At 38.5% G+C, this 18,365-nt stretch overlaps 2 protein-coding genes across 2 annotated transcripts; one reads left to right on the top strand and one right to left on the bottom strand.

Moving 5' to 3' along the window:
- Window positions 1-685: 685 nt before the first annotated feature.
- LOC131779269 (TIMELESS-interacting protein) lies at window positions 686-6,827 on the top strand. Its single transcript, XM_059095792.2, has 8 exons — window positions 686-999; window positions 2,009-2,084; window positions 2,608-2,730; window positions 3,244-3,331; window positions 3,922-3,980; window positions 4,163-4,204; window positions 4,310-4,421; window positions 5,180-6,827. The coding sequence occupies exons 1-8, from the start codon at window positions 746-748 to the stop codon at window positions 5,746-5,748; spliced, it is 1,323 nt and encodes a 440-aa protein (XP_058951775.2). The 5' UTR covers window positions 686-745; the 3' UTR covers window positions 5,749-6,827.
- A 52-nt stretch (window positions 6,828-6,879) lies between these two features.
- LOC131779270 (trichohyalin) lies at window positions 6,880-17,127 on the bottom strand. The gene is made up of 4 exons (XM_059095795.2): window positions 16,907-17,127; window positions 14,235-15,102; window positions 12,987-13,500; window positions 6,880-12,352 (listed from the first exon to the last, which is right to left on the bottom strand). The coding sequence occupies exons 1-4, from the start codon at window positions 16,979-16,981 to the stop codon at window positions 8,689-8,691; spliced, it is 5,121 nt and encodes a 1,706-aa protein (XP_058951778.2). The 5' UTR covers window positions 16,982-17,127; the 3' UTR covers window positions 6,880-8,688.
- Between the last annotated feature and the right edge of the window lie 1,238 nt (window positions 17,128-18,365).

The raw sequence follows: 18,365 nt of genomic DNA, 5'->3' as shown, positions 1-18,365 counted from the left end.
ATATTTTTGAAAAATTCTTTTCTTCCCCTTCAACGCGATTTGACCACGCGCTTTCCTTGAAAATTGTCTTTCCGTGATAGTCTTGTAGTTCCTGAATGAATATCTCCAAAGCCTTGCGTAGACCTTAATAGGAAAGTCTTTTTGATCGGTAAGTTAGCTACTGCTAGCCTGTGAGACAGCTTTAAGAACTTTTGGTTTTTAGAAACGAACAACGGTTTACTTGCAATTGGTTGTTAGAAACGAGCGACGCTTCTAGAGTCGTTACCGTAACATATAGACAATACTGTTGTCTCGGTGTATACTGATTTGATGTAATTGTGGTCATGTATTTCAATTCACACCACACAGTCAAATTCTTCATGGTCTCCAACGAAGGTCGCGTTCGATATGAACCTTTGGTTCTTTTCGATTCGATTTCTTTCATGGAACTCAGGCAAACCGACATTGAGATTGTTGTGGAAAATGAACACCGCTATTTGAGTGATAAAGATTTCTCAGCAAATTTTAAGCGTATGAGCCTGATCTTAAATGTAAGTTTTTTCTTCTGTTAACTCACAATAAGGCCTTTCGGCGACATTACTCGGGACTTGGGGCGAAATGACTTAAGCTCATAGGAGATAGTTACTACTTCAGGCGAGATGACTTTCAGGCGACATGAGAGGTTCCGGTCAGCGGATCATAATTTTGGCGGGAACTATAGTAAAGGTTGTGCTTCTGACTGATCGGTTGTTCGGAAGAGAGAAAAATGTCGTCTGCAGCAGCGATTTCTTCTGTGGTCGATGAATCTGCAAGAGACGAACCTGCTCCGTCTGATGAAGATGATCCTTTTGATTTGCCACCTCCTTTACCACCGCTTTCTCCTTATCGCGACGAAGACGAAATGAACCAAAATGGCGACGCAGATGGAGATCAGCCGGATGAAGGGGAAGGAAGCAAGAAAGAGTCAAACGCGAAGCGGAAAGTAAAAAGATCGCCGAGGCCGAAGCTAGACGAAATCAGGTAGAAAAAATACACTTAAATGAGGAAAGAGAATATATCGACTCGCCATCAAGTTCTTTGCAATTCCGCTAATAGATCAGCCCACCGTGAAATCGCAATTGACCAGGATCGAATTCTCACAGGGCTCTCGGATTATTTCATTTGACCCACGCTCTTGTAAAATGCTCATCATATTTCTTTGATATCTGAAATATTTGACAAGTATCTCAGAATAGAAATACGATACGCCGATAATTAATTGGAGCTAAGGCAATATGAAGGCATGGAGCATGAATGAATGTAGTTCAATTTTTTTCATTAACCCCTTGTAGTATCCCACTTCATATAAAGTAGAAGATTAAAGAACTGATTTTGTATAAAAAAAATTGTGAATTTTGCATTGTAGAGCTAAGGAACTTGAAACTTGATTTTATTTGGTAATTGAATTGTCACAATTTGATTGCCTTTATGTGCTGCAAGTGACCTTTTGAAGAACCCAGTATGCAGAGTATGGCAAAACTCAACAACATTTTACATGTGTAAAGACAAATCTTAGGTGTAACATGTACAGTAAGAAGGGAAATAATTGCACACACGCCATACTCTGGAGACAGATAAAGAACTTATACACACTGGTGTACATGGCCATGGGTAACAAATACCCCATCCACACCAGCAATACATGTTTAGTTGAACTGTGTGTAACTGAATGAAATCAGAAACAGAAAACTAATGCATTTCTGTGGGTACTGACAAGGAGAATTTTTTGAACAATCAAAGAGCTTCTTAGATTAACAATCATTTCATTTATTCTCATGATCTTAACGCATGAGCCAGCAGTGATGCTGGAAGGCAAAACAAGATGCTGGTCACTCTTGCAGTTTAAAGGGTTATTTGTTGTTTTTGATCTAATCATTATTGAAATCTTCTAAGTAACCTTTACCAGAGGAAACAAAACATTTTAACCTTTGTGGCTCTTTCTTTTGGATTTTTATAGGAGCCTAACAAATATATATATATTTTTTTGCAGGTTGTGCAGTGACCGTGGTCTTCCAGCTTTAACCCACCTTTGTGATGGAGTCAATTTCAAAGGGAAAGGTCATGAGGTACACATGATCTGTAAACTTATGATCTGCTAGAGTGGTAGAGTATTGGAGCATTGAGTGGAGAAATGCTAGGATGATTCCTCACAGGAATTTAAGTTTTTTTCTTTGTTCCATGCTTGTGACATGATGAATATCAATTTTCTTCGAGAAAAAACTGGTCAGTATAAACTATAAGGTGGGAGGCATTGGTAAAATGGTTTGTGTGTTGGACTTGAGGTCAAGAGGCTTGGGTTTCAGACCTTGCTGAGTCATTATGTTTTGTTCTTAGGTCAAACCCTTTTACTTTCACAGTTCCTCTCTCTGCCCAGGAGAGTAAATGGGTACCAGGGAATTGTCAGGGGGTAACGCATGGACTGGCATCCCATCCAGGAGGGAGAAGTGATACTCCTAGTGGCTTCATGCTAAGGAAACTGGAATAAGTTTCAGCTGGATGAGCCACTTGGCTTGAGTGCAGACTTCATCTTTTACCTTTAAACTATGAACAAGTTTATTTTAGTCAACTTAGAGCCCTTGATTCTTTCAGGCCTCGGATCTGAAGCTACTGTTACAGCGTTATGAGCACTGGGCACATCGCTTGTTTCCCAAGTTTCCCTTTGCAGATGTTGTTGATCAAGTGGAAAAGTTGGGCAGTAAAAAGCTAGTTCAAGTAAGAATTTATAAATATAGTTCACTTTCCAGGATCAGAAGAAAGGTTCATCTTTATCTTGTCTCTAAATCTGCCCACATTTGAAATGGGAATGTGAGGTCACAGCTCAGAGGTTGTGCTGGTATATAACCTTAATGAATTGGAAATAGCAGTCAACCTTTAATGCAAACCACCCTCCCTCTTACCAAGTAACAATACTTACTGGTAAGTCTGTCTTTCAAATGGTACCAGATCATTAAAATCAACCAGAGTGCAAAACTGATATGATAGATTGCAGTATTTTTCAATCCAGCCATTGAAATGTTCAGTACAAACCAATGGTATGTCAATATGCTTTTTGACTGGTGTGGTTTTCACAACTAGGGTTTTGGTGATCACAGTTATGCATAGTCTCCACACTGTTCTCTGTACAGTTCTTGTGGTTCTGACAAGGAGAGTTTGTTTAACAATCAAGAGCTTATTCATCTGAGTTGCTGATTTATCAAAAGGAACATGTTTTGTCATTAACTGTAGAACTGTATCAAGAGAGTCAGGCGAGGTGAACATGACACAATTGATGATGGAGAAAAATCAGATACAGAGCTTGATGCACAAGAGAGCGGTATGAGCATTATTACCTTGTACTAAACACTTTATTCAATATTCCTCTACCAAGGAATTAACACGTTTTGCCCAAGGACTTTTACTCTGATCTCCTTTATGGTTATAGCTCAGTCTTGTCACACAGCTCATACTCTCCTGTGTTGTGTGACAAAGCTAAATATCTGCTTCAGACAAGTCAGAAATTGATTATTCTGGATGATACATAAAACTTTCTAATTATTGTCATGTTTTAATTTGTCAGTGGGAGACAAAGTGTTTGGGTGGTTAGTCCACTGGGCTCTGGGGAGAAGAGTCTGGGTTAGAGACTGGGGGGGGGGGGAGTTTAATTATGTTTGTTCTTCAGTGAAACACTTTACTCTCCCCATGCCTCTCTCCACCCAGGACCCAGGAATAAAAATAGGTAGCAGTGAACTATCAGGGAAGCCTGTTGAAATGCTAGGGACTGACCTGGGAAGCAGGGGTTGGAAATAGTGATACTCAGCTCTGGAAACCAGGACAAGCTTTGGTTGGATGTGCCACTTGGCTTCAGTACAGACTTTGCCTTCCTGACTATAACTTGGAAATTAAAATATTTTTTTTTATTATTAGTGGTATCCAGGGATGATGGAACACAGTCACAAGTTTCTGCTACTCCTGTTTCAAACAATGTATGTATAGAAGGTCAATTTGTCATCTTTTATCTCCTCCACAAGTCAAACCTTTATGCCCTAACATCAGTTTGCATATTCTCCATAATGTATTCTGTACATTACCCAAAAAGTACATTTTCCGAAGGATGAATTACAACACGTAATTAACATTTTTTTGAAACATTTTCTAATTATTTCAGGTTCAACCATTTGGTGTACAAGTTGAGCCAAGAAACGGGATGGTAAGTTAAGAATTGTTTTTCATTATGACAATTTTCCTCAGCTTTGTTTTTCAGCTGATGCACATTAGCTTAATGCAAACTTCTTATTCATTTTCTGCCTTAAAGGTCATTTTGACTCCTGAACAACAAGAACGGATGCGTTTGAATAGAGAAAGGGCATTGGCAAAACGCAGAGCTGCTCAGGAGAATCAGACTGCTCATGAAAACACTCAAATAAGTAAGTTTTACTCTTGAAGGGATTTCAAATCAAGTTATGAACTACCTTGTCACTCACGTAAAAAATTACTGAATGCTGATTGGCCCAGACGGAGGGTATTTTTTTCACAGACTGAGGTAATTCTGGAAAAAATATCAAACCCTCAAAAATAGACAAACAAACAAACAAACAAGAGAAGTCTAGATTCCCAATATTTTCAACTTTTTCTTGATAAGTCACAGTATACCATACTTTTTGTGGACATACCAGTGAATTTTACTACAGTTAGAACCTTCTGGTTCAGGCGCTAGAAAGTCGAAATCAAAGGCCGAAGTGGTGAATAAATGACTGAAGATGTTTGAAAATCATATATGTGAACTGCGGTTGAAGAAACGAATATGGAAGCGATCCTTGCAGGTATTAACACTACCTTAGTAGTAGTGAAAATAAGACCTGAAAAGAATTAAGGCCCATACGGGATTTGAACCCATGACCTCTGTGATACCGATGCAGCGCTCTACCAACTTAGCTAACAAACCATCTGTCATTAAGATGATTTCAAAGAAACCCTGGAATTGGTGAACCCACAAAGATAAATACTTTCAGTGAGACAAAGAAAAAATTATAGGTCCTAAGAGGAATCGAACCTCAGACCTTTGATGCTCTACTACTGAGCCACAGAGACTCTATGGTGAGCGGGGTATTTTTCAGAACAACCACAGAAAACTAAACTCAGTGTCCACCTTGAATGTTGATAACATGTTTTTATTCCCTGATAGGTGACCAGACAACCGTCATCGAGGAACCCTCGCCATCTAATGAAGTTGTGGAGACTGCCAAAGACGCTGACAGCAGAGCAGGAAATGTTGGAGTGGAGAACGATTCTTCTGCGCAAGCAAATGACATTGAAATGTTTGATAATCAGGTGGACGTAACTGTAGATGTTTCGTTACCTAATGACGGAAATTTGGAGTCAGCTGATGGCGCAGGAATGGGTTGTGAGAACAAGAATGTCAGAGAGGAAGATATTGAGATGGAAAATGCTGAAACAACAACGAATCTTGAAAATAGCAGCGATATAGCTAAAAATCGAGAAAACTTTCCCACAGTGCAAGATACGAATGTCAGTAAAGGCATTAAAGAGAATGACTTGTCAATCTCTTTCAACAAAGGAGATGCAGATTCAGAGACTACCTTCCGTGAAGACGAAACAACTTCCGCTTCACGGATGGAGGATATCCAGCGAGAAGGGGCACATGAAACACCTGAAACGCGGCCCTCAGAGCAAGGCCCCGCTGAAAACGGGCTTGATGGGGATCAGAACACGGAAATGGAACCGGAATCATAGATTTGAATTTCTAGATGGACATAAACCGAAATCCTCTATTATTTGTTCGTCTTAGAGTCAGAATGTCCTCTGGGTTTGTTGGTGAAGCTCAAAACAGAATAGTATGTCAACAGGATACCCGTAAATGAGTAAGCTTTGTTTTTTAAAATTCTCGAGTTTTTCTGTTCCCGAATTTGGGTCCTTTTACAAATATCTGTGAACGTTTCGATTTTATGTCGCTTTGTTCCTTATATGTTTCCTTTGAAATTTTGCGCGGGAAACTAACGCGCGGCCAACGTTTGACCGCTCTGTTGCTCTAGACCATGCAACATGCGCATGCATTATTCGGCAATGATCATCGGTGTAGCTACATGTCTCCACCTTAATCTGCTTCGTGAATACCATTTCTAACACTAGTCGCTGGGGTTCACTTTCTCCCTGCGGTTGTGTTACGGGGGCAAAATTATTTTTCAGGCATGATGTTCAAAAAGGAAAGGCATTGCGTCACATCACCGGCCGATGTTTCTCGACCTTTAAATAGCTTTGTTCGAAATTCCCTCGATGACATTTATGTAAGGGATTTCCCCTTCTCTAACCTTCCCTCGAAGGTATTTGACTTGCGCTTACGCCTCCGTTGTGCGTGAGAACCATCAAGTTCGCGAGACCTTCGCATCGTCAACCATAAGAGAAGTTCATGTTTTGTTCGTTGTAGCTGCGTAGAAAAATCGAAATAAAATAGCAACCTTCAATACGACGCAAATTTCACTTCCGACATTTGCAACGTCTTAGTTGTTTGTACCGTTGTGAAATTGTGAGACAATAATACCCACATGACTACCAATTAAATATATATGGTTTTCTTCCACGTCTTGATTCATACTTGGGCGTTGGTTGGGGACAATAATCTTTGCGTGTGTTTACTAAACGCCTTTCACCTCAACATCATAGACATGGGCTTTTCCCATGGAAATTACAAGTAGAATTTGTCTAATATGCGAGTCCTTGCATTCGCAATCATTTCCTTTATTCTCAGTACCTTGATGTTTGATTCAGGGTTGATACTGTTGGAAGAAATTAGATAGTGATCTTTCCTAGGGACTTTTAACCCTTAAAAGGGTTGAGAGTCGATTCCTACGTAGGTTGCCAGGCACAGTTAGATTAGTTACACCTTTTAATAAAATATTTATTGTGTTTCAGAATTCTTGAATACTCTTCCACTCTTGTGTTTGATAATAATATTAAATATATATCAGCCCATAGAAAGCACTTACGGTGATATTGGTCAAATATACCCCAGTTTAAATTGAAATAAATACAAAACAGAACCCGTTACGACTGACTCAAATTGAGGCCCTAATAAACCACGTACCATTTGCAAACAATAGTGTAACTGACAGGACATTGAAAGGGTCGAAAAGAACCCGTCAGGGGTTAATGTGAGGAAGTTTTACGACGAGAAGAAAGATCGGAGATGACAACACCGACAGAAAAAAACAAAGATGCCGCAAGGTAACCTGTAATTTTTAGAGCGACTTGACGAAAATCCAAGTTTTCTATAGTGAGTAAGGGTATTCTCAGTTCTTTTACATCATTGGTGACAGATTTGTTGAAGATTATAAAGAATAGCATAGCATCTTATGGTATTTTTACAATCTACTTAACCTGATATATGTGCCCCACGTTACAAACGCAAACCGTTAAATTTTGAAAGAAAAAAAAGACTAACTGAGCCGCTGGATACCATTACCCACTTGTTTTCTGATGTAAAAGTATCCTGGCTACTATTTCCCACTTATTTTCTGGTGTCAAAATATTCTCTGTTTCCTCATTTAGGCCCAGTAACTGACACGCTACCTGTCACACATAAGTCACGCTTCTAAAATACACGCCACGCTGCTAAAGCGCCGTTGTCATAATCACCAAAGACAAACAGTGCGACAAATTCTTCAGCAAGAACAACACAATGGAAAACTGAACTAGATTTTTTTGTGAAATAACCACACTTAAATGACTGTTCTCAAAGATCGTGACTTAACATCGATCGGATCTGAAAGCTCTAAGTTGTAACAATGAAAGTCTTTAGATAAATATCTTGCTTAGAAATAACTAATATCAAAGAAAAAAGCTGGTTTTGTAACCCTGCTGACTATAATACAACTCATTAACTATAATTATAAACTTTTCTGCAACATTCAAAGATAACCTACGCGCCTCACCCTGCGTTTTTCGCATTAATGATGCCCTAATGATTTCAAACACAACTATTAGTGTTTTAATAAAGCACATTTATATACTATAGGTGACTCCCAATAACTCGAATCAGATCAGAAATACGGAGTATGGAAAAAAACAACAACAAATGGGAAAACTTTGGACAAAAAATTACTTAACCTTACAAGTTCAATTCAAGTAAAAAACAAAATGGTGGTATTTTACATTCATTATAGAGGAAGACTTTCTTCACCAAACCAAGCAACAGATCTCACAACATTTTGTACCGTGCTTTGACAGAATTTGGAGTTATTGCGAGTAAAATTGTAAAGGACCTGAAGAGTAAAATCTTTCCGAGTTGACAGGATTTTGATCTCTACTGGTTTTGAGTTTTTCAATGTAATAAGTTGCGATTAACCTGTACATCTAATTCAGGCAAATTAAATTTTGGTTCAGATTAGCGGGAGATTCGAGTTACCAGGAGTCAATTGAGGTTCAGGTCTTTAAATAGAGCTGAGCATTTTCCCACTATTTTAGTTTTAACCGAAAAATGATTGTAAATCTTCCAAAGGCAAACCATTCCATAAAACACCAGAAAATTCTCGGGGAGGGGAAGGAATGCTTTGTCGCAGAAAATTTAGCCAAATAATGTTACAAGCATTTGTGATAACCTTACTGAGAACGTATATTGTTTGTATTGTCAACATGTTTGAAAAAAAATTTAAGGAAAAGATGAGTGACCTCATTTTGTTAGCGATGTTCCTCCATGGAAGGTCCCTGTGGCATCCAATTCTGATCGCCGTACCAGGAACTTATATCACGCGAGTCCTTCCTGTGATATCCGCGCTCTATGAACCACGAATCTTCGCCCTTCTGACGCTCAGTTTCACGTCCTTCTGCACGCCGGGTATACCAAGGTACATTATTCAACCTCTGAAAGGCACGATCGTGCGCTCGATCGAAAAACCACGACGGATCTAATGGACCTTTGTAAGGCTTGCGCTTCGTATCACAAGGAAACCAGGACTCGTATTTGTCGGTGCTTCGTTGGAAATCTCGATCTTCTGCTCGGCGCTCATACCACGGCTCAGACCGCTGATAGGTGCGACCTTTGGCGCGCTCAAATAACCAATTAGGAGGTGGAACGGACTCAACTGTCTCGGAATCAACGGAATTGCTTACTTTGTCTTCTTGCATGTCGGTATTTCGCCTATTCTTTCTTTTCTTTCCTTTGCTTGACTGAGTGCGATACACTTCGTCGGACAAAATCGGTCCTTGAGGGGATAACTTCTCCTGAGAATTTTTTGGCAGATTAAATCTCTTTTCCAACCACTCTTCAACTGACAACCCAATATCTTTTGGTGGAATTGGGCCTTCGGATGAAGATGTATCTAGGGAAACTTTCCTATGATTCGCCTCTTCGTACGAAAAATCAGACCTTACTTGGCCATCTTCGCCAGAAATCGGACCTTGCGGTAACTTAACATCACGCTTCACGGTATTCCTATTCCTATCCTTCCACCACTTATTATCACGTGGCCGTTTCGGCTTTTCATCGGTTCGCTTCGGTTTCTTAACGGAACTCTTCGGACCTTGTCGTGACTTCTTCTTTCCAACATCGTAAGTCGATTCTTCAGAAACTATGACGAAGGCCGTCTCTGTGGTTTTGTCCGAATCATCCGAAGTTTTTTCCGCGCGTTTTGGTTTAACATCTCCCTTAAGCAACATTCTCAACATAAGATCCATGTCGAACGTAAAGTTTGTAAAACCAGCAAGCGCTTTATGCTCAGGTACCACTGCTATTTCTGACTTCTTAACTTCTTCTGGCATCTTGCGTTCTTTTTTATTTACCTTCTTCTCAGTCTTCGAAAATATTTCTCTTGCCTGGACTCTTCCATTTTCCCAATCGCATCTTTCGGTCGATTTCTCTCTGTCTTTAGTTCTCTTGGCCTTTGCCGAGTTCAAATCACGCATGTTAAGTTCTTTTTCTTTACTATCTCCTGCGTCGTGGTGTGTTCCAGAAGTCTTTCCTTCATTGCTTCCAGCATCAAAATATGGCTTTATCAAACTCCACGGCCAATTGATCGTTTTTCCTGGCTGTTCAAGAGCTTTCTTGGGAACATCACTTAACCACTTTCCAACATCTTCTAACTTTTTCCTAAAAGACACTTCGCCATCAGTCCACGGCCAATGACCCTGTCCTTGTTGGTGTTCAATGGCACTGTTATGAACATCGGACAACCACTTCTGAATACCCTCCAACTGCTTTTTAAAGGACCCCTCGCCATCGCTTCTTTTTCCTTTTTCCTTGGTATTTTTTGGACGTGACGCTTCTTTTTTCACGTTATCAGACCGCATCTTCCATTCTCCTTTGGAAAATTTACTCTTTGCACCTTCTCCCTTTGCCCTCCGTTTTTCTTTATCATATTCAACTTGCTCAGCGACAGAGTCATATTCTTTTTTTCGCTTCCTTTTCTGCTCATCCTTTTCCACTTTGATCCTCAGTTTTTCGTTGGCCCGTTTTCCCGTTCGTTTCCTTCCCTCCTCTTTGACCTTCCAAATCTTTTCCTTGCTTTCTAAATTTTTCCTCTTACGGGGCAGCTCTTTGCTCCGTAAGTTTTCTTCCTCCTTAGCCTCAATCTCAACTTCTTTGAGTACCCTTCCATCATTTTCCACGGTCTTTCTTAAATCTTGCCCATTAGTTTTGTCGTCTACGGATTCATTTCTTAGTTCATCTTTATCTTTTAGTTTTTTACTCTCCACTGTACGCCGAGTGTTTTCTTCCTTTTTCCTCCGCTTTTCTTTATCGAACTTGGCTTGCTCTTTGACAACAGAATCATATTCTTTTTTATGCTGCCTATCAGCTTTTTCTCGTTTCTTCCTCGCCTTTTCGTTTTGTTTCTCCTTCTCCTGTCTTTTTATGTTACGGAGCTCGTTTAACCATTTTTTATACTCTTCTTTTGCCGCTTTCTTCAAGGACTTCAGTTCTTCTTTCTGTTGCCGCAGCTTGTTCTTCTCTTGAACAATTTTGTTCCTAAGGCGCTCCACTTCCTTCTTCTTCTCTGCACTTAAAGTTTTCTCTTTAAGCTTCAATTTTTTCCTCTCTTTGGTCAACAGTTCTTTTACTTTCTCCCTAAGCTCCACTTTCTTTCTCTTCAATTTCTGCTTTTCTCTTTTCAGTGCCACAAAAAAATTGTTCATCTCTGTTCTGTTCCTTCGATGACGTTCTTTTTCGGAAGAAATCCTTTTCTTCTCTCGTTTAAGTGCCTTCCAAGAGCGCCGCAGGTTTTTCTTCTCTTTCTCCAAACGGCGCCTTTCACATCGCATCTCTGACACCAGGCGGTCAGCCTCCTCAGCACGCAGCTTAGCCTTCTTTTCTTTCTTTTTTAACTCGCGCCGGAGAATCCTCTGTTTGCGAATCTCTTGCCCACGAAGCTGCGTCAAATTTTTCAGCTGCTGCTTCTCTTTGCTGAGGAAGTGTCCATCTGATTGAACAGAAGTTCGGTTTCCCTGTCCTCTCTTCTTCAAGTATCCACTTCGACTGTGACGTTTCCTCTTGACAATAGAGGCCTCTTCGCTTTTTTTCATAACAGATGCTTCGTATGACTTTACAAGATGAAAACCCGCAACATTTCCTTCCGATTTTCTTGATATCTTAGTATCTTCTTTAGTTGGTATGCTAGGCGCTTCCTTAGCATAGGATTCGTCGTCGTTAATCCAATTTCCATCACTTGCACTGTCTACGTACGAAATAACTTGGAGGTCTCTTTGCTGCGTTGTTACTGTAGGGGATAAGGTGTTCGCATTTCTTTCTAAATCTATGTTTGAATAATACTCCGGAGTTCCGTGGCCAAGAGGGAAAATTCTGTTAGGAAATAGAGGATTTTCAAAAGGAACACTTATTTTATGGAAATCTTTGCATATTTCTTCAGAGGGGCTATCGCGGCCTTTACTTTCTCCGTCTAAAGACTGCGACTTCTCAGTTTTCTTATATTCAAAATTTTTATCGGTTGTTATCGGAACTCGCACGGATTTTTTGGCTGTTCTATCCAAGAATTTCTCAATAACAGAAGCAGAGTATGACATTATAGAGCGGTCCTCAGGGAGAACACTTAACTCCTTCCTTTCACTGGGATAAGTGCACTTTCCAGTCTTTGGCTGACAACTAGCATCCGTTTCTCCCTTCAAATGCGAATCTACTGTCCAACGTTTTCTAAAGTCCGTCCAGACGTTGTCCCACGTATGCTCTTTGGTTCTACCTTGAGACTTAATATCTAGTCCTTTGGAACCAATGGTGCCTACAGAGTCTTCGTGTCCCGGCGTTTCTGTTTCAATTGATAACTTTTGACTTGTATTTACGCTAACGGTTCTGAACCCATTCCTTTTCCAACGGTGAAAATAATCCTTCCAGTACCTGCAATAAACGTAAGACAACTTCAGAATCATTCAGTTACCCTTTGAAGTAGCTTCCTTGTTAGAACAACACTGCGCAAATATAATTAACCCTTTACACCCTTACATCAGTATGCATATTCCCCATACTGTTTTCTACACAATTCCTAAGGTGCTGACAAGGAGAATTTGTTTATCAATCAAGAGAATATTTAGTTGGTGATCATTTCCTTTATTCTCATGACCTTACTGTGTGATGCAGGGGTTAAATAGTTGGGAGAAATTAGATGTTAGTCACTCTCAGGGGTTAAAGAGTTAAGCTTGTTTTTACTTTGGGTTCTCGCTAGCTCCTTGAAATATGGGCTCTGATTGGCTGCCGTGATCACTTCAGTTTTACGACACTCTCTCGAATTGCGCTCTATTGATACACCTTGTGAAAAGCCCAAAAGTCTGGAGAGCAAAGAAATTTACTTGATGACTTTCTCCTAAAAACCCTGGACAACACTGGACCTTTGTATATAAATGTACTCCTGTCTTGCTTAATACAACTCATTACTAGTCGCTGGTCACAGAGCTGAATAAACACTAAGTAGTTGACATCGACACGCCTTCCCTATTCCTCCAAAGACAACTGAACACAGCTAAGCTGCACTTACGTATCTATCTTGATGCCTCCAGCCACAGCCTTTCTCAGCTTCGAGTTCTCGTTCATACGGCGCCACAGATCAGCAATTTGTTTTTCCTTTTCGTAGAGCCTCTCCGTTTGTTCGAGCTGTTCTTGTAAAGCTTTACTCCACTCACTGCTTCCTTTATTAGACTTCTCATCCTCATACTTCAGCCGCCAGTACCATGACATGACTTTGCTCATGCGCAAACGCTGTTTTACACTTTCGTGCACGCTCATGAGCTTGAAATGTTTCAGTTGGAGCTTTTCGTGAAGTGCTTTCGTGTCAAATAGATCATCTATTTCCTTTTCATTTTCTGACTCTTCATGAGTTTCAAGGCGTTCTTCTAATTTCCACATTTCCAGCTGATCTAGGAAATCAACTGATACTTCATCCAAGGGCTCCATGGGATCGGAGTTTAGTGGAAGAGAGGCTGTCTTGGGCCCAGGTCTCTTGATGCTCCCAGACATCTCCAAGGCTCGGTTGCTGATAAAAACACTCAACCCTAAGCAATAAGTGGAGATTGAATATGAACCTTCATAAATTTATGAAAACAATATGTATCCTTCCATCAGCTAAATCTTTTTTTTTTTTTTTGGTTGTGGTAATGTTTTGAAGCTGTCTCACAGGTACAACCAAAAGTGAAACAATTTATCTCATAACACCTAATCAAGCAGTCAGATAGTTGATATACATACATATATTAAGTGTAAAACAGTGCTCAATACATAGGAGTGGTCTCACTCTCTCTATCACAGCTCAGAATTTTCAAAACATTATCCTAGCCATGGGTGGAACCTCAAATCAAGAGACTCTTCATAAATTTGAAAACATTAGCCATTTTCCTAGTTTATATTTCATTAACGCCAAACTTGTTTCCCACCTGAAATATTAAAGAGTCATCTTTCATTCTTTACAACCTACCATCACTACACACATTCTCCTTACTGTTCTCTATACATTTGATAAGGTGATTACAAGGAGAATTTGTTTATTGATCAAGAGCTTCTTTGGCTGGTGATAACTTCCTTTATTTGTGTGACCTTAATATGTGATTCAGGGGTGATATTAGAAGAAGGAATAAGATGCTCCTAACTCTTAGGATAAAAGGGTTTACCAAAAAATTTGTTTCCATTAAAAAAAGGCATCCTCCAAACAAAACCCTTGCAAAATTATCATTCTCTGAAATACATTCATTACAGTAGTTAAAGAGCCATTATCATTATCATTATGCCTTACCATAGCCAATACTGAATCCCAGAGCAGTTGTTACACCCAGAACTACGAACAAGGTTGGAATATCAACATGGAAGATATTGAAATTGTCACTTCCTTCTGTCACAGTATGATCTTCCATTGGTTCATCATCCTCATCTCTTCCTTTGTCTTCATCAATGACTTCAGACACTTTTGTTAAATCAGAACTGTCATTTTCAACCTCATTGTCTTCATCCAAGTCACTAGGATTAAATAAATCACTATCAAATGAGAAAATGCTGCTTTTGGACACAACCATTTCATCATGTGGTTCATTTTCATGACTAAGGTCTTCATAGTCTTCATTTTCATCTTGTTCAGGGATTGTCTCAATGGCATTATCTTCGTCAGAACTGTTTGAATCATTACCAAAGGAGAAAGAACCACTCTCTGAGAGTAGAGGAAGTTCTTGCCAAACACAGGAATTACTGTCTGTTGATTTAGTGAGGGAATGTACACTTCCTGCATGATCAATGTCCAATTCAGAGGGCAACTGATCATCATTGCCTTCCACAGAAGAAACATCCTGGTCGACACAGTAGTGATTTGAAATGATCATAATACCATCATCTGCAGCACACTGGCAAGAGCTTTGTTGAACTGTTGAAAGCTCATCTCCTCTCTCAGATTCTTGACCAAGATGTAAATCATTCTGGGTTTTGGTTTTTGTTGTAAGATCAGAGTCCAGGTTCTTCTCTTTGACTGGTGGTTGATGACACTGAAATCCACTGAGGACCTCAAACTCTGCCTCTCCTTCACTGTCATCTGTAGCACTGGGTGGCTCAAATGTGGAAACTAACCCATCAGCATTTGAAGGTGACTTGGAATAGGATACAGAGTTCTTCCTTGGCTGAAAAAACCAAAATCTAGCTTTGAAATTTTGTTTCCTAGAATTTAATTTTTCTGCACACTAGTATAAGTTTCTTAATTCAATAAATAAATTTAAAAAGACATTAAACAATTTAATAAGATAATACATGGATGAATAACAAATTCAATTTAAAAAAAGAAAGAAATAGGCTGAATTAAGCTGTTTTTTTATGGTTTCTTTCAAGTACTAAACATTTCAACAAAGGAAACCAAATAAAACTTTTAAAGCAAGGAAATATAAAAACAAAGAATGCTCTTCATTCACAGCTCCCTGAAATTCTAAGATTTAACCCTTTAACTCCCAGATCAAATTTATTATTCTCCTTCCTGTCTTATCGTACAATTCTTATAATGTTAGTTTGGAGAATTTAGTATTGGATCAACTAATTATACACAAATTGATATTTTTCTTTATTCTTAACACCAATCTAGTTGATATTGTATTGATATTGTAAGGAGAAATTTTGTCTTGGTCACTCATGGGAGTTAAAGGGTTAAAAGAAACAAATTGCTTGGCCAGCAATAATTTCTTTAAACAGAATCAGCACCAAATGCTATTGGATCCATACAATTACTGTATTTATGACAGTAATTGTTATAAATATTGTTATTTATATCAGGTATTGCAGTAATTTTGGAATTTAAAGTAAACATTTATAAGATCATTATTAAAAATAAAGTCAAAAAACTTCTCTGCTTAAGTAGGCATGGCTAGTAACTTAAAATGATTTCAAGAACTTAGGTGGAGGCAATTGCTTAGCATTGAAACACATTTCTCAGTTTTTGTCAATATTCTTGAAACAATCTCTGGTAGCTTGAAAATCAATGACTCCTTATAGCAATCAATTAAAGTAAACATTCTATTTTTCTTTCTTTCTTCTTTCTCTGCACCTACAAATTTCGTGGCCAAATAAATCTGAAATTAAGATGATCATCTAATGATGAATTCAACATTAATTTTATTTACATAAATTGAGTCAAAATTATAGAAATTCTACTTATCCAAAGTGAATTCTCAACATAAGAATCTGTATCACTAAAAATTTTCTAACTTAAGATCAAATCAGCCAAATAGTGAGAAGGCAACATTATGAAGCTGACAATTCCCTTGATATTTCTATTAAAATTAAAATCACTCCAATTTAATGAAGAACTTTGACCTTGACAAAAAAATTATTTAACAAAAGTTACAGTTTGCTCGGCAACATAATTTTTCTCCCAGTGCGGACTGCTGAATGTAACAACAGCAATGGGCTGAGAAAAGGAGGTAGAGAGTACAACAAATTTGTTATCATTTTCACGTTTAATAATAAACACCCGGCTTATGTAATCACAGGTGTAAAACGAACGTGGTTATCACGTGGTTATTGTTGACAGGAGAAAAGGTAAATACGACAAGTCCAAAATGCAAATTTATGGAGACTTGGGGACGTTTTGTAAACAAACAGCCAAAATAATAGTACGCTTGTCTAACTAGCAGTGTTGCTAATACACGGGGGGATTTTGTAATACCCAATATTGTGCTGCGATTCACCTAAATTAATGCAGGTTTCGAACATCCTGAATTTACACTCCAAATGGCGGAAAATCCCGGCGCCAAAATTTTGGGCGGTTGAAGCATTTGCATTTAGAATATACCCCACCTAGATAAGACGATTTCCACAAATTTACCTATGTATAAGGACTAGTTAAACTGAAGACATATTCGTTTTTAAGCACGAGAGTGTGGAAAACCAGAACATTTCTTTTGCTGAAAACGACAAGAAACTGAAGATGCACTTTACCTCGATGTCAACTTTTCCATCCTTATCGACAAAAGTCCACTCGTTTTCAAAATCGTCTGACATTTTGGAAGCCATGACTCCCGCAGAAAATTAATCACATAATGAAAAGACGACTTAAACAAGAGATTTCTCTAAACGCCGCTGCTTACTAGCACACGATTCTGAGATATTTTCTATCAACAGTCGAATGTTTTGGTTTTTGCTCAACTAAGCGTTTCATGTTGTCAATCCGGGATAGTGGTCATGTGATAGTAACTAGCCAATTACAGCATCTACATTTGAATATTTTTTGCTCCTGTTTCACGCCCCCTGTGAAGCTAACCAATCAGATAAAAGCTGGATGTAAATAAAGTTTACGTTCTTGTAAGTTCGTGGTAAAAGTGATGCAATTTTTGTTATTTGGAACAACTCCTACGTGCAGAAAAGTATAACTGCCACGTATACTTCAAATCGCTTCATCTGAAGGATTAAATGTCAATAATTTCTCAAATAACTCACTCTTCGGCACTTTAACTTTAAAAATGTACACAAGCAGAGCGGTTTCTCTTGCGGGAAGAGCGTCAGAATTTGCATATAGGAAGGGAAAAAACGCTGGAAAATTGCCATTTTTGCAACTGAACAGTTTTCAAAATATGCCAAGAAACTGAAGGTGTCACAGCATATGTTTTTAAGCTGAAATTTTTCAGCTGTTTAAGTTGGCATTTAAACATAGTCTCATAGACATACTATTTCTCGATATGGACAAAAGATTGGCTGAGATAGAGAAAGTTGTGAAAAGAAGAGTGAAAATTTGACAATAAGAAAAGAAAACGAAATAAAGTTAAAAGCCGTTTTGATATATTTTTGAAAACAGTTAATTCTCATGCATAGGGCACCCTGAGAACACTCTTGAGGTGAAGTCTAGATAGAGAAAGTCAGTCTGCTTCAGTTTTTTTTTTTTTTGCCGAGTAAACAATGCAAAATATTAGCTTGGTAAATAGGAGTATTGAAGCACTACAAGCATTAATCTTATAATTTTCTTCAATAGCAATGTCTTGCTTTTCTACACAGCTAACCCAAGGTCATGGTTAAGAAAAAACCCTTTTTAGGTGTGTTCCCTTACTATACATTACTTGAAAGAACATCACCACAGCTACCTCTTGTAAATAAATATGTGTATTGTAAAATTTCTCCTTCTGATTTCCATGTACATAATTATCCATTTCAAGATGCATCAAGTTGCTAAAATATCATGTTTTTATTTGCCTACTTTTATTTCAAATACAAATTATACAAGGTAATTAACATTGCAGTTCACTTTTGATAACAAGTGTTGATCACAAGAGTATCTGATTTAAGTACAAATATTAGCTAATACAGAGTGAGATAGCTGGTGGTCGTGAATTACATCGCTTAAAAAATCAACACAAAAATTAAAATCCCTTGGAGCAAGAACCATTACAAAAGTTTGTTTGACCAT

This window comes from Pocillopora verrucosa, chromosome 4 (genome assembly GCF_036669915.1).
Source record: "Pocillopora verrucosa isolate sample1 chromosome 4, ASM3666991v2, whole genome shotgun sequence".
NCBI lineage: Eukaryota > Metazoa > Cnidaria > Anthozoa > Scleractinia > Pocilloporidae > Pocillopora > Pocillopora verrucosa.
Note: the sequence above shows the minus strand (reverse complement) of the source record. Positions and strands in the feature narration are given on the sequence as shown.

Coding starts and splice junctions, on each gene's coding strand:
- LOC131779269 (XM_059095792.2), top strand. CDS start 746: ATGTCGTCTGCAGCAGCGATTTCTTCTGTGGTCGATGAATCTGCAAGA. Junction 3,332..3,921: donor GCTTGATGCACAAGAGAGCG/GTATGAGCATTA, acceptor TTTTATTATTAG/TGGTATCCAGGGATGATGGA. Junction 4,205..4,309: donor TTGAGCCAAGAAACGGGATG/GTAAGTTAAGAA, acceptor TCTGCCTTAAAG/GTCATTTTGACTCCTGAACA.
- LOC131779270 (XM_059095795.2), bottom strand. CDS start 16,981: ATGGCTTCCAAAATGTCAGACGATTTTGAAAACGAGTGGACTTTTGTC. Junction 15,103..16,906: donor ATGGAAAAGTTGACATCGAG/GTAAAGTGCATC, acceptor TGGTTTTTTCAG/CCAAGGAAGAACTCTGTATC. Junction 12,353..12,986: donor GGAGGCATCAAGATAGATAC/GTAAGTGCAGCT, acceptor CGTTTATTGCAG/GTACTGGAAGGATTATTTTC.